This window comes from Sparus aurata, chromosome 18 (assembly GCF_900880675.1).
Source record: "Sparus aurata chromosome 18, fSpaAur1.1, whole genome shotgun sequence".
NCBI classification, from domain to species: Eukaryota; Metazoa; Chordata; class Actinopteri; order Spariformes; family Sparidae; genus Sparus; species Sparus aurata.
The window spans coordinates 33013901-33026858 of NC_044204.1; the positions used below are offsets into that span (position 1 = coordinate 33013901).

General features: G+C 43.9%; 1 protein-coding gene across 1 annotated transcript; it reads left to right on the forward strand.

The window, feature by feature from the left end:
• Positions 1 to 7192: 7192 nt before the first annotated feature.
• Positions 7193 to 9398, forward strand: LOC115568727 (uncharacterized). Its single transcript, XM_030396287.1, has 6 exons — positions 7193 to 7238; positions 7411 to 7734; positions 7835 to 8191; positions 8272 to 8397; positions 8742 to 8803; positions 8894 to 9398. Exons 1-6 carry the CDS (start codon positions 7196 to 7198, stop codon positions 9014 to 9016), a joined length of 1035 nt encoding a protein of 344 aa, XP_030252147.1. The 5' UTR covers positions 7193 to 7195; the 3' UTR covers positions 9017 to 9398.
• Positions 9399 to 12958: the final 3560 nt, after the last annotated feature.

A 12958-nucleotide genomic window follows, 5' to 3' on the forward strand; every position in this document is an offset into this window, starting at 1 on the left:
GTTGGTTTACAGCACTGGCTGATTGACAGTGTAAATGAATAATGTTGTGGCTTCCCTTCAAACTATGAGAATGAGGTGTTTCATGATAAAAGCCACAATCATCCTGCAGCACATGCTCTTTATATTTCGTGCTTATATATCGATCATTGCATTATATATGTGTTTGCATTTACTTGCCCTAGCTGACATAAGTCAAGAAATATTACTCACAATCTTTGTCAGAGCTATTAAAATCTGAACTTTTTCCTCTCATATCTTTAACAATTGTTTTTCTGCTTGAATTGTGTACGTTGAAAGGATGTATTGTATGCATTTGAAATTTGAGGACTAAAGAAGCCACAGATCTCAGGTAGAGGCAAATCTGGTCTCGGAGAGCAAAACTTAAATCCACATGAGAACAGAAGTTGAGCACTGTGCAAGAAATGAAATGAGAAGACAATTCAACTGGTTGTCTCAGGCATTACTGGTTGCAGCGGATATTGTTCCAATCATATTAGCTTTAGTGGAACAATGGATTTCAGAGAAAGGCTTCAGCAGTGTGATTGGTCAAACTAAGGATGTAGCTTCCAAAGTCAGAGCTTTTTGAAAATTCTACTTTGCGTTACTACTTCTCCAATGTGGCGCAGCAAGAAAACACAGTGCACGAAAACATAAAGAGGGAATATATACATAATATTATACATTAAACATAATATATACAATACCACACAACCAAAGCAAATGTGAAGCAGCAACATAAGGAACATTTTTTTAACTGATCTGTGGTTTTGCAAAAAACACAATCCAATTGCCAAATCAATGAATCTCTATACCACGTTCAAACTGCTACCTTGTACCCAGGTAGATTTACATGCAGCACACACAAACACACACACACACACACACACACACACACACACACACACACACACACACACATGATGTAATGGATCCCACTCATGTTCTTGCAAGACCTACCCTACTCCGCCTCTGATTGGTTGGCATTGTTTGCTATGTTCTCTGTAACTGACTTAAACTGTTTACTCACACAGTACCTCTGGACCATCCTTGAACAGAGGAGGCGGTCTTAGACATTACTTATCGCCCACCTACAATGCTGTACTGAGTTCCCCCCTGTAACCCTGTTAAAAAGTTAAATAAATAAATAGTGGAATAAAAAAAAAAAACCCTTTTTTTTGTAGTTATTGTTTTATTTTCTTATTCTATGTAATAAGTGCATATTTTTGTTTAAGAAGAATGTAAGAGTAATATTTAAAAGTGAAAATATACATTAGTTTAATTTTTCTTACCTGAGGAATTCCCATGAGAGAGCGGGGTGAGAGGTCAGGCGGAGGCGGAATCAGAGGGAGAGGAGGAGAGAGGCAAGCGAGGAGCTGCATGGCGGAGCGGAGCCCTGAAAGAAAAGGTTGATGAAGACGCTGGTTAAGGAAGGTACATGAGACAATTGGACAGAAAGTCTCGTTGTGACTGTTCATTGAACTTAACCTATTGTCGAGTTGAAAGGAGGCAGACTCCAGAGATAAATGTTCCATGAGGATTACAGCTAAAGTTAGCATAACTCATGTGAGCTTGCCTGACGACCTTCACAAAAGAGCAGCTAATACAGCACTCCCATAAGTGAAGCCGACGTTTGCCTGCTGTGTGAACACCTACTGGAGAGACCGCGTGACTGTCTGACACAGACATCACTTGGAGCTCGAGTGACTCGTCTGCGGCCACCGTCCAAGCAACCCACTGCCGGACGAGACGGACCAGGACTACGGCATTACAGTGAGGTCATTATCACTGGGGTTTTTGTTTTAGCCTTTGTTTCCTCAGCGCAAGGCGCAAAGCAGCCATGTTGAATTAAGGTTTCTGTGAACTCAAGCGACGTCTCAGGCCTGCATCGATCCTCTCATTAAAGGGTACCCATTTTATTTTCATTTAAGTAGTTAGAGTGGCAGCTTCAGGTGTGATATTTTGAGTTGTTTTGAGTGTTTGTTGTTGATATTGAGTGATTTACTGGAGACATTGAAGAGACATTTTTGATTATTGGAACTGTGAGAGATATCTTTGATTTTGGGTTATTGACTGAAACTTACCTGAAATACCAAGACTAGAAATTGAATTATTACCATTTTTATTCATTTTTCTCTTATTTCAATATTGTTTTTTGCCGAATATTTACTAAAGTCCATAATTAACATTTACCTGTGGCTATTTCTTTATCTTTGCATGTTATAACTAGTGTTGTTTATACTATTCTAGTACTAGAAAATACTACTTCTATACTAGAAAATTCATTGGTTAAATGTCATTTAGTGCTGTAGTGGTTAAAACACAGTCATGAAAGTGACAGTTGATAATAAACAGTGTGTTACAGTGCACTTACCTGATTGCATTAATTAGCTAACTAATATAAAGTTTGTTAGAGAAAAATAACGAACTTGGTGAGTGCACCTCGGTGAGATAGACTTGACGTCTAGAGGGCGCTACACTCCCAAGACAGCACAACAGCCATTCACACCATGGTTCACCTAGCCTTAGCAACCAACGTGAAGGCTGGTTGGGTCAACGATCGACAAGTGGTCCTAACGACTCTGAAACTCAGAGCTCACATGTGTCTTTAATGACTCTGTAAGGACACTCCCACACAGAGTTTAAAAGTCTGTACCTCCCTTCCCTTCGGGGCGGCTGTAGCTCAGTGGGTAGAGGTGGTGGGCCAGTGATTGGATTACTGGAACTGGTTTGAGTCCCAGCTCCCCAGGGTGGAACTGAGCTACATGTTGAAGTGTCCTTGAGCAAGATACTGAACCCCAAAATTGCTCCTAATGTGCAGTTGGCACCCTGTGGGGCAGCCTCTGCCATCAGTAAAGGTCCCGCAATGAGCTGGCGACTCATCCAGGGTGTACCCTGGCCTTCGCCCATCGAGTAACTGGATTTGGCCCCAGTAACCCTGCAACCCCCTTGAAAAAAGGGGCGATAAAGCGGTATCATCCCCACGACCCTGACGGAAAAACGGAAAGAAAATGGAATGGAACGGAACCTCCCTTCCAGTTAGTTAGAACTACAGAAGCCTCTTGGATGAGAGGTGAAACGTCTTCAGGAAACTGAAACGAGTTCAGTTGCCTAAGAAAACAGCACTTAGATTGACCATGACCTTGAGAACCTCCATCAGCAGTACCTCTGTAAATGTTTGCTTTTGGTTATTTATAAGCTGTAGTTGTACAGGTAAACACATCGACCTCTTCAGCTTCTCTCTCTGTCTTCTGCTGCTCCTGTCTGGATTAGTCATGCTCTGGAGCCGCTCTTCAGAGGGTCTCTGAGCTTGTTAGGTAGAGTTGACAGGTAGAGTTGACAGGTGGGCTGCCCCCCGCTGCTCCACTACCTGGCCTGTCTGCTTTAATTAATGAGCCCAGAGACACTGCAGCCAGTCATTGTGGTGTGTTTACCAGGGCAACTACAGCTCACACTCTGCCGATCCACTGCTGGCTGTTTCTTTTACAACCTGCCCACAAAAGAAAAAAACCACAAGCCATTAACACAAGACGGCCACTGAACATACAGTAAGCAAATAATAACGCATCAGTTATGCTGACAGACATTTTTTGTGGACTTTAGTTCACTGGTCAAAAAGGATGGAAACCAAGTTGAGAGACCTGGTAGTCTGCTGTACAACCAGAGACAGGGAGGGAGCTCAGTGGGCCAGTATACATTTACTGGTATAAACAGAAGACAAAAGAGACACAAATTAGCTATCTAACATGCTATTTCCTAACTGCATGTTCAGTGGCTGTCTGGTGATAATGGGCTGTGCTTGTGTTTTCCTTACAATTTGCTGACAGCCGGCGGTAGAACTGCTGCAGTGTACTGTGAACCGTAGTTGCCCTTTATGTAAAGACACCATAAGGACTCGCTGTCGCAACTGCAGTGTCTTTGAGCTTGTTGGGTAGACAGGCCGGGTGGCGTCTGTCTGCTCTTCTGTCTGAGTGCAGAGACACTCTGAAGTGCAGCTCCTGAGGATGAGTGATTCTGGCAGGAGCAGCAGAGGACTGGGAGAAAGGCTAAAGAGTCGATATGTTTAGCCGCAAAACTACAGCTTATAACCTTCTGAAAACAGACATTACCAGGACTACTGAACAGTTTGAGTCAAGCATAATGAACACAACTAACAAGGCCAACCAATCAGAAACATAGTCGGGCAGGTCTTACGACATATACTTTTAGCCACCATGAATCTATATACAGTGGGGCATTACTGCGGCCGCTGCACCGATCCGCCTGTCAATCTCATGTTCCATCCTTCCCTCACTCGTGAACAAGACCCCAAGATACTTAAACTCCTCCACTTGAGGCAGGAACTCTCCCCCAACCCGGAGGGAGCAAGCCACCTTTTTCCGGTCGAGAACTATGGCCTCGGATTTGGAGGTGCTGATTCTCATCCCAGCCGCTTCACACTCTGCTGCAAACCGCCCCAGGACATGCTGGAGGTCCTGGCGCGAAGGAGCCAACAAGACCACATCATCCGCGAAAAGCAGAGATGAAATCAAGTGGCTCCTGAGCCAGATCCCCTCCGGCCCGTGGCTGCGCCTATAAATTCTGTCCATAAAAATAATGAACAGAACCAGTGACAAAGGGCAGCCCTGCTGGAGTCCAACATGCACCGGGAACAGGTCTGACTTACTGCCGGCAATGCGAACCAAGCTCCTGCTCTGGTCGTACAGGGACCGTACAGCCCTTAACAGAGGACCTCCGACCCCGTGCTCCCGGAGCGCCTCCCACAGAATGCCACGAGGGACACGGTCGAATGCTTTCTCCAAGTCCACAAAACACATGTGGACCGGTTGGGCAAACTCACATGAACCCTCGAGCACCCTGTGGAGGGTATAGAGCTGGTCCAGTGTTCCGGACGAAAACCGCATTATTCCTACTGAATCCAAGGTTCGACTATTGGCCGAATTCTCCTCTCCAGTACCCTGGAATAGACTTTCCCAGGGAGGCTGAGCAGTGTGATCCCCCGATAGTTGGAACACACCCTCCGGTCCCCCTTTTTGAATAGGGGGACCACCAGCCCGGTCTGCCGGTCCAGAGGCACTGTCCCCGACTGCCACGCGATGCTGCAAAATCACATTGTCTGAATTTTAAAGAATTTATTTGCAAATTATGATGGAAAATAAGTATTTGGTCAATAACAAAAGTTCATCTCAATACTTTGTTATATACCCTTTGTTGGCAATGACAGAGGTCAAACGTTTTCTGTAAGTCTTCACAAGGTTTTCACACACTGTCTCTGGTATTTTGGCCCATTCCTCCATGCAGATCTCCTCTAGAGCAGTGATGTTTTGGGGCTGTCGCTGGGCAACACGGACTTTCAACTCCCTCCAAAGATTTTCTATGGGGTTGAGATCTGGAGACTGGCTAGGCCACTCCAGGACCTTGAAATGCTTCTTACGAAGCCACTCCTTTGTTGCCCGGGCAGTGTGTTTGGGATCATTGTCATGCTGAAAGACCCAGCCACGTTTCATCTTCAATGCCCTTGCTGATGGAAGGAGGTTTTCACTCAAAATCTCACGATACATGGCCCCATTCATTCTTTTCTTTAAACGGATCAGTCGTCCTGGTCCCTTTGCAGAAAAAACAGCCCCAAAGCATGATGTTTCCACCCCCATGCTTCACAGTAGGTATGGTGTTCTTTGGATGCAACTCAGCAGTCTTTCTCCTCCAAACACAACAAGTTGAGTTTTCACCAAATAGTTGTATTTTGGTTTCATCTGGCCATATGACATTCTCCCAATCCTCTTCTGGATCATCCAAATGCTCTCTAGCAAACTTCAGACGGTCCTGGACATGTACTGGCTTAAGCAGGGGGACAAGTCTGGCACTGCAGGATTTGAGTCCCTGGCGGCGTAGTGTGTTACTGATGGTAGCCTTTGTTACTTTGGTCCCAGCTCTCTGCAGGTCATTCACTATGTCCCCCCGTGTGGTTCTGGGATTTTTGCTCACCGTTCTTGTGATCATTTTGACCACACGGGGTGAGATCTTGTGTGGAGCCCCAGATCGGGGGAGATTATCAGTGGTCTTGTATGTCTTCCATTTTCTAATAATTGCTCCCACAGTTGATTTCTTCACACCAAGCTGCTTACCTACTGCAGATTCAGTCTTCCCAGCCTGGTGCAGGTCTACAATTTTGTTTCTGGTGTCCTTTGACAGCTCATTGGTCTTGGACATAGTGGAGTTTGGAGTGTGACTGTTTGAGGTTGTGGACAGGTGTCTTTTATACTGATAACAAGTTCAAACAGGTGCCATTAATACAGGTAACGAGTGGAGGACAGAGGAGCCTCTTAAAGAAGTTACAGGTCTGTGAGAGCCAGAAATCTTGCTTGTTTTTAGGTGACCAAATACTTATTTTACAGAGGAATTTACCAATTACTTCATAAAAAATCCTACAATGTGATTTCCTGGATTCTTTCCCCCCATTCTGTCTCTCATAGTTGTACCTATGATGAAAATGACAGGCCTCTCTAATTTTTTTAAGTGGGAGAACTTGCACAATTGGTGGCTGACTAAATACTTTTTTGCCCCACTGTATCAGGAGCCTGTGCCACAAAGCTATTAGTCTATCAGTGATGTTGCTGTTAGTGGGTCTTGAGGCAGGTGACCGCTTTCAACAGAGAGGAGTATCAGCAAAGAAGTGGTTGAGTAACAGCCCAGTCACCAGGACAAAAAGTTAACAGTTAAAGTTTCTGCTAACCACTGATACATTTACATCATATGGACATTTCTAAAAGAAAACATGTCAAATCACTTTAATGTACAGTATGACCTGACTTTCATATGAAAAGGCTCTACTACATTTCCAGCCGACAAACTCTTGCTAATATGTCCCCTAATAGGATGTTGGTGTGTGTGTGTGTGTGTGTGTGTGTGTGCGTGTGTGTGTGCGTGTGCGTGTTTATCTAAGTGTTGTGGTGGTGAGGGGACAACCACAGCATGCAGTGGAAAAAAAACTTTATTAACATCAAATAGAGACTGCATGAGAGAGAGAGGTAACATGCTCCACATAGAGCAGGATAACACCCGTGTGGCAGGAAATGTACTTTGAATGTATATTCTGTGATAACCAATCAGAGGCATGAGATTGTCTGAGCGTCTTGAACACGTCACCACGTTCACTCTCTTAAATACAAACAAGTTTCCTTATAAAGTCAGTGTGAAGATGATCGTGTTCTGCGTTACACTGCTTCTCCTTCATCAAGGACGTAAGTGCTGTCGAATCATGGCGTTTATTTTTCCTATTTAAGTATCTTAATGCAAACTAGATGTAGAGTATGGTGGTTAGTGTGATCATCTTTTATCTTATTTATCTTTGTTAACATTATACTCTAATTGTCATCTACTGATTAATCTATTGTACATTTTAATGTCTTTTAGATGCTCTGGTTCCAGTGACCACAGTTCAACTTGGTGAACCTGTGACCTTCACATGTGTTCTGCCTTCTGATGAGTTTCGCCGTGATATTTACTGGTACAAGCAGAGTGTCGGAGATGATCTGAAATTAATTGTGGCACTTAGGAATAATTATAAACCTGTGTTCAGACCAGAGTTTCCTGAATCTAGATTGGATCTGAAAGTTGAGAAGAATATTAGTAATCTGACCATTTTTAGCACAACTGAAGAAGACGAGGGAATGTATCACTGTACATTCATAGACTTGAATAAGAATATTTGGAGTGGAACCTATTTGTCATTAAAAGGTAATTATGTGATCTGTTTTTTGCAATGTTTTGGAGTCACTTTAACCAATTTCAGCTTCATTGTGTTAATGTTCTTTACCTTCACTGAAACATCACACAGGAAACACTCAGAGGACATCAAACTACACTGTTGTTCAGCAGCCGACAGCCTCTGATCCAGTCCGTCCAGGAGACTTGAAGACTCTCCAGTGTTCAGTCCTCTCTGACTCTGAGACTAAAACATGTCCAGGAGATTACAGTGTGTTCTGGTTCAGAGTCGGATCAGATAAATCTCATCCAAACATCCTCTACACTGATGGAAACAGACGTGATGAATGTGAAGACAGATCTGACACTCAGAAAAGCTGCGTTCATCACTTCTCTAAGAACATCAGCTCCTCTGATGCTGGAACTTACTACTGTGCTGTGGCCACATGTGGAGAGATACTGTTTGGAAATGGAGCTAAAGTGGAAATCGGTATGATTCTGTGTTCCATACTGGTATTCATCACATTTGAATAACATCATGAGCGGTAAGTTTTTCTCTTTGTTGTCTAGAGGGAAGACTGAGTCCTGAATTAATTGCTCTGGTGATGGCAATAATCTGCTTGGTCATTTCACTGATTGGAAATATTGTTTTCATCTGTCGCCGAACTTCAAGATCGATATGTGAACAAGTTAAAGGTGAGTGTTATTAACTGAATCATCAAGTGTATGACTTGAAAGTTTATATAATGTCGGAAGATTACTATAACACAGGACCGGATGAACATCAACCTCACATTCCCAGATAAAATAATACCCAGTAAATATATGTTATTTTGCACATTATTAATTAATGTATCATCAAACGTGCAGAACAACGTAAGTCACCAAATTGTTGTCCTTGTACATTACACAATCTTAACAATGAAAGACTTTCAACTGTATTTATTTTCAATATTGACTGAAATTTGTTGAATCAGTGGAGGATATTTATGTGAAAATCAGATTTACAACAGAATGTTCTTGTTTTTATTGAATTGCAGGAATAGAAGGCATACCTTCACAAGCAAGACATGACAACTTGAGCCAACCAGTACGTGATATTGTAAGTACTGTTATTTTATTAACATAATTCCCAGCAGCTCTGCATAAAAACATGACTATACTGTAAAAGAGCCATTTATCTGCTGCACAGGTGGAAGGGGGAGATGATCTGAACTATGCTGCGTTGCGAATAACTGGACGGAAAGCTTCAAGAGGACGTAAGAAGAAAGAGTTGAAGACTGAAGAATGTGTGTATTCTCAAGTTAGATGCTGAATGTGAAAGTGTGTCCATGAAACCATATGAATCGTTGGTTTACTGCACTGGCTGATTAACAGTGTGAATAATTAATGTTGTGGCTTCCCTTCAAACTATAATGAGAATGAGGTGTTTCATGATAAAAGCTAAAACCATCCTGCAGCACATGCTCTTTATAGCTCATGCTTGTATATCGATCATTGCATCATATTATGTGTTTACATTTAGTTTCCCTAGCTGACTTACGTCAAGTAATAATACACACAAACTTTAACTGAGCTACTAAAGTGTATAACTTTTTCTTGATATATCTTCCAAACAATTCAGTTTCTGCTTTCAATGTATAAATTAAAAGAATGTATTGTCTGTATTTCAAATCTGAGGATTAAAACAAATTGATCAAAAGCTTTGTGAGTGTTAAATGTTGATGTTCAACAGGCCTGGTTACAGCAGAAAACGCATCATCTGCATAATGAGCTAGTCTGGCCACAGATCACAGTTAGAGACAAATCTAGTCTGGGAGAGCAAAACTTAAATCCACATGAAAACAGAAATTGATATTGCTTGAATCACATTAGCTTTAGTGGAAGAATGGATTGAAAATGGAATGAAAATTGAACTTCTCCAATGTGGCTCAGCAAGAAAACACAGTGCATGAAAACATAAAGAGGGAATATGTATATAATATTATACATGATACATAATATATATAAAACCACGCAACCAAAACAAATGTGAAAAAGCAACATAGAGGACCTTTCAGTTTTAACTGATGTGTGGTTTTGCAAAAAACATACTTGGCTTAAAAGTATCATGTGTTCACTATCAAATCCAATTCCCAAATAAATGAAACTCTATACCACGTTCTAACTGCTACCTTGCACCCAGGTAGATTTAAACATAGCACACACACACACACACACACACACACAAAACTCAGAGCTCACGTGTCTTTAATGACTCTGTAAGGACATTCCCACACAGAGTTTCAAAACCTACAACTCCCTTCAAGTTAGTTAGAACTGAAGAAGCCTCTTGGTTGAGAGGTGAAACATCTTCAAGAACCTGAGAGAAGTCAAGTTATCTTCGATACAGCACTTAGATTTACCATGACCTGAAGTATCGAGGATCTTCATCAGCAGTACCTCTGGTAATGTCTGCTTTAGATAGTATATAAACTGTAGTTTTACAGGTAAACACACCAGCCTCTTCAGCTTCTCTCTCTGTCTTCTTGTGCCCCTGTCTGGATTAGTCATGCTCTGGAGTCGCTCTTTAGAGGGTCTCTGAGCTTGTCAGGTAGTGTTGACAGGTCGAGTTGACAGGTGGGCTGCCCTGCCGCTGCTCCACTACCTGGCCTGTCTGCTCTAACTAACCAGCCCAGAGACACTGCAGCTGTGAATGCCAGTCGTTGTGGTGTGTTTACCAGGGTAACTACAGCTCACACTCTGCCGATCCACTGCTGGCTGTTTCTTTTACAACCTGCCCAGTAAAGAAGAAAAAAAACACAAGCCATTAACACCCGATGGCCACTCAACAAACAGTAAGCAAATAATAACGCGTCAGTTATGCTGACAGACATTTTTTGTGGACTTTAGTTTATTGGTCAAAAGGGATGGAAATCAAGTTGAGAGACCTGGTAGTCTGCTGTACAACCAGAGACAGGGAGGGAGCTCAGTGGGCCGGAACACATTTACTGGTATAAACAGAAAACAAAAGATACAAGAATTAGCTATCTAACATGCTATTTCCTAAATATGAAACAATGCGGTTTTCGTCCTGGCCGTGGAACACTGGACCAGCTCTATACCCTACGCAGGGTGCTCGAGGGTTCATGGGAGTTTGCCCAACCAGTCCACATGTATTTTGTGGACTTGGAGACAGCATTCGACCGTGTCCCTCGTGGCATTCTGTGGAAGGTGCTCCGGGAGTACGGGGTTGGAGGCCCTCTGCTAAGGGCTGTACGGTCCCTGTACGACCGGAGCAGGAGCATGGTTCGCATTGCCGGCAGTAAGTCAGACCTGTTCCTGGTGCATGTTGGACTACGGCAGGGCTGCCCTTTGTCACCGGTTCTGTTCATTATTTTTATGGACAGAATTTCTAGGCGCAACCACGGGCCGGAGGGGATCTGGTTCGGGAGCCACTTGATTTCATCTCTGCTTTTCGCGGATGATGTGGTCTTGTTGGCTCCTTCGAACCAGGACCTCCAGCATGTCCTGGGGCGGTTTGCAGCCGAGTGTGAAGCGGCTGGGATGAGAATCAGCACCTCCAAATCCGAGGCCATAGTTCTCGACCGGAAAAAGGTGGCTTGCTCCCTCTGGGTTGGGGGAGAGTTCCTGCCTCAAGTGGAGGAGTTTAAGTATCTTGGGGTCTTGTTCACGAGTGAGGGAAGGATGGAACGTGAGATTGACAGGCGGATCGGTGCAGCGGGTGCAGTAATGCGGTCGTTGTATCGGTCTGTCGTGGTGAAGAGAGAGCTGAGTCGAAAGGCGAAGCTCTCGATTTACCAGTCAATCTACGTTCCTACCCTCACCTATGGCCATGAACTTTGGGTCATGACCAAAAGAATAAGATCCCGGATACAAGCGGCCGAAATGAGTTTCCTCCGCAGGTTGGCAGGGCGCTCCCTTAGAGATAGGGTGAGAAGCTCTGTCACCTGGGAGGAGCTCAGAGTAGAGCCACTGCTCCTCCACATCGAGAGGAGCCAGCTGAGGTGGCTCGGGCATCTGTTTCGGATGCCCTCGGGACGCCTCCCTCGGGAGGTGTTCCTGGCATGTCCCACCGGGAGGAGACCCCGAGGAAGACCCAGGACACGCTGGTGTGACTATGTCACTCAGCTGGCCTGGGAACGTCTTGGGATCCTCCCGGAAGAGCTGGAGGAAGTGTCCGGGGAGAGGGAAGTCTGGGTGTCCCTGCTCAGGCAGCTGCCCCCGCGACCCGGCCCCGGATAAGCGGACGAAAATGGATGGATGGACATGCTATTTCCTAACTGCATGTTCAGTGGCTGTTCGGTGATAATGGGCTGTGCTTGTGTTTTCCTCACAGTTGTTTAAAACAAACAGCCAGTGGTAGAGCTGCTGCAGCGTGCTGTGACTTGTAGTTTCCGTGCATGTAAAGACATCATGAGGACTCCAGTGTTGCAACTGCAGTGTGTTTGGGCTTGTTAGGTAGAGACAGGCCAGGTGGCGTCTGTCTGCTCTTCAGGTCGAACACAGAGACACTCTGAAGTGCAGCTCCTGAGGATGAGTGACTCTGGCAGGAGCAGGAGAGAACCAGGAGAAAGGCTGAAGAGTCAATGTCTTTACCCGCAAAACTACAGCTTATAACCTTCTGAAAACAGACATTACCAGAACTACTGAACAGTTTGAGTCAAGCATAGAGAACACAACTAACAAGCCCAACCAATCAGAGACATAGTTGGGCAGGTCTTACGATATGTGCTTTTAGCCGCCAAAATTTTTATATATCAGGGGACTGTGCCACAAAGCTATAAGCCTATAAATTATTCATCATATGATTTCTGTACTTTTTTATCTGTTTAATATCTGTAAATATGTGGTCTGGATGAAACTACATAAGGCCGTTTTCCAACCTGTTTACAGTAAGCAGATTTTGTAGAGACAAACTCTCGCTCATATGTTCCTTAAGAGTATGCTGGTGTGCTTGTGTGTGCGTATAATGTGTTTATGTTAGTGTGGTGGTGGTGAAGAGGAGACAACTGTAGCTGCAGGAAGCCGCGTGATGCAGTGGAAAAAAATCTTAATTAACATCAAATAGAGAGCGCATGAGAAAGCGGAAACATGCTCCACATAAAGCAGGACAACAACCGTGTAGCAGGAAATGCACTTTGAATGTACATTCTGTGATAACCAATCAGAAGCTTTAGATGGTTTGATGTATCACGTCCACGTCAGCATCTTCACTCTCTTAAATACAAACAAGCTTCCTCATAAAGTCAGTGTG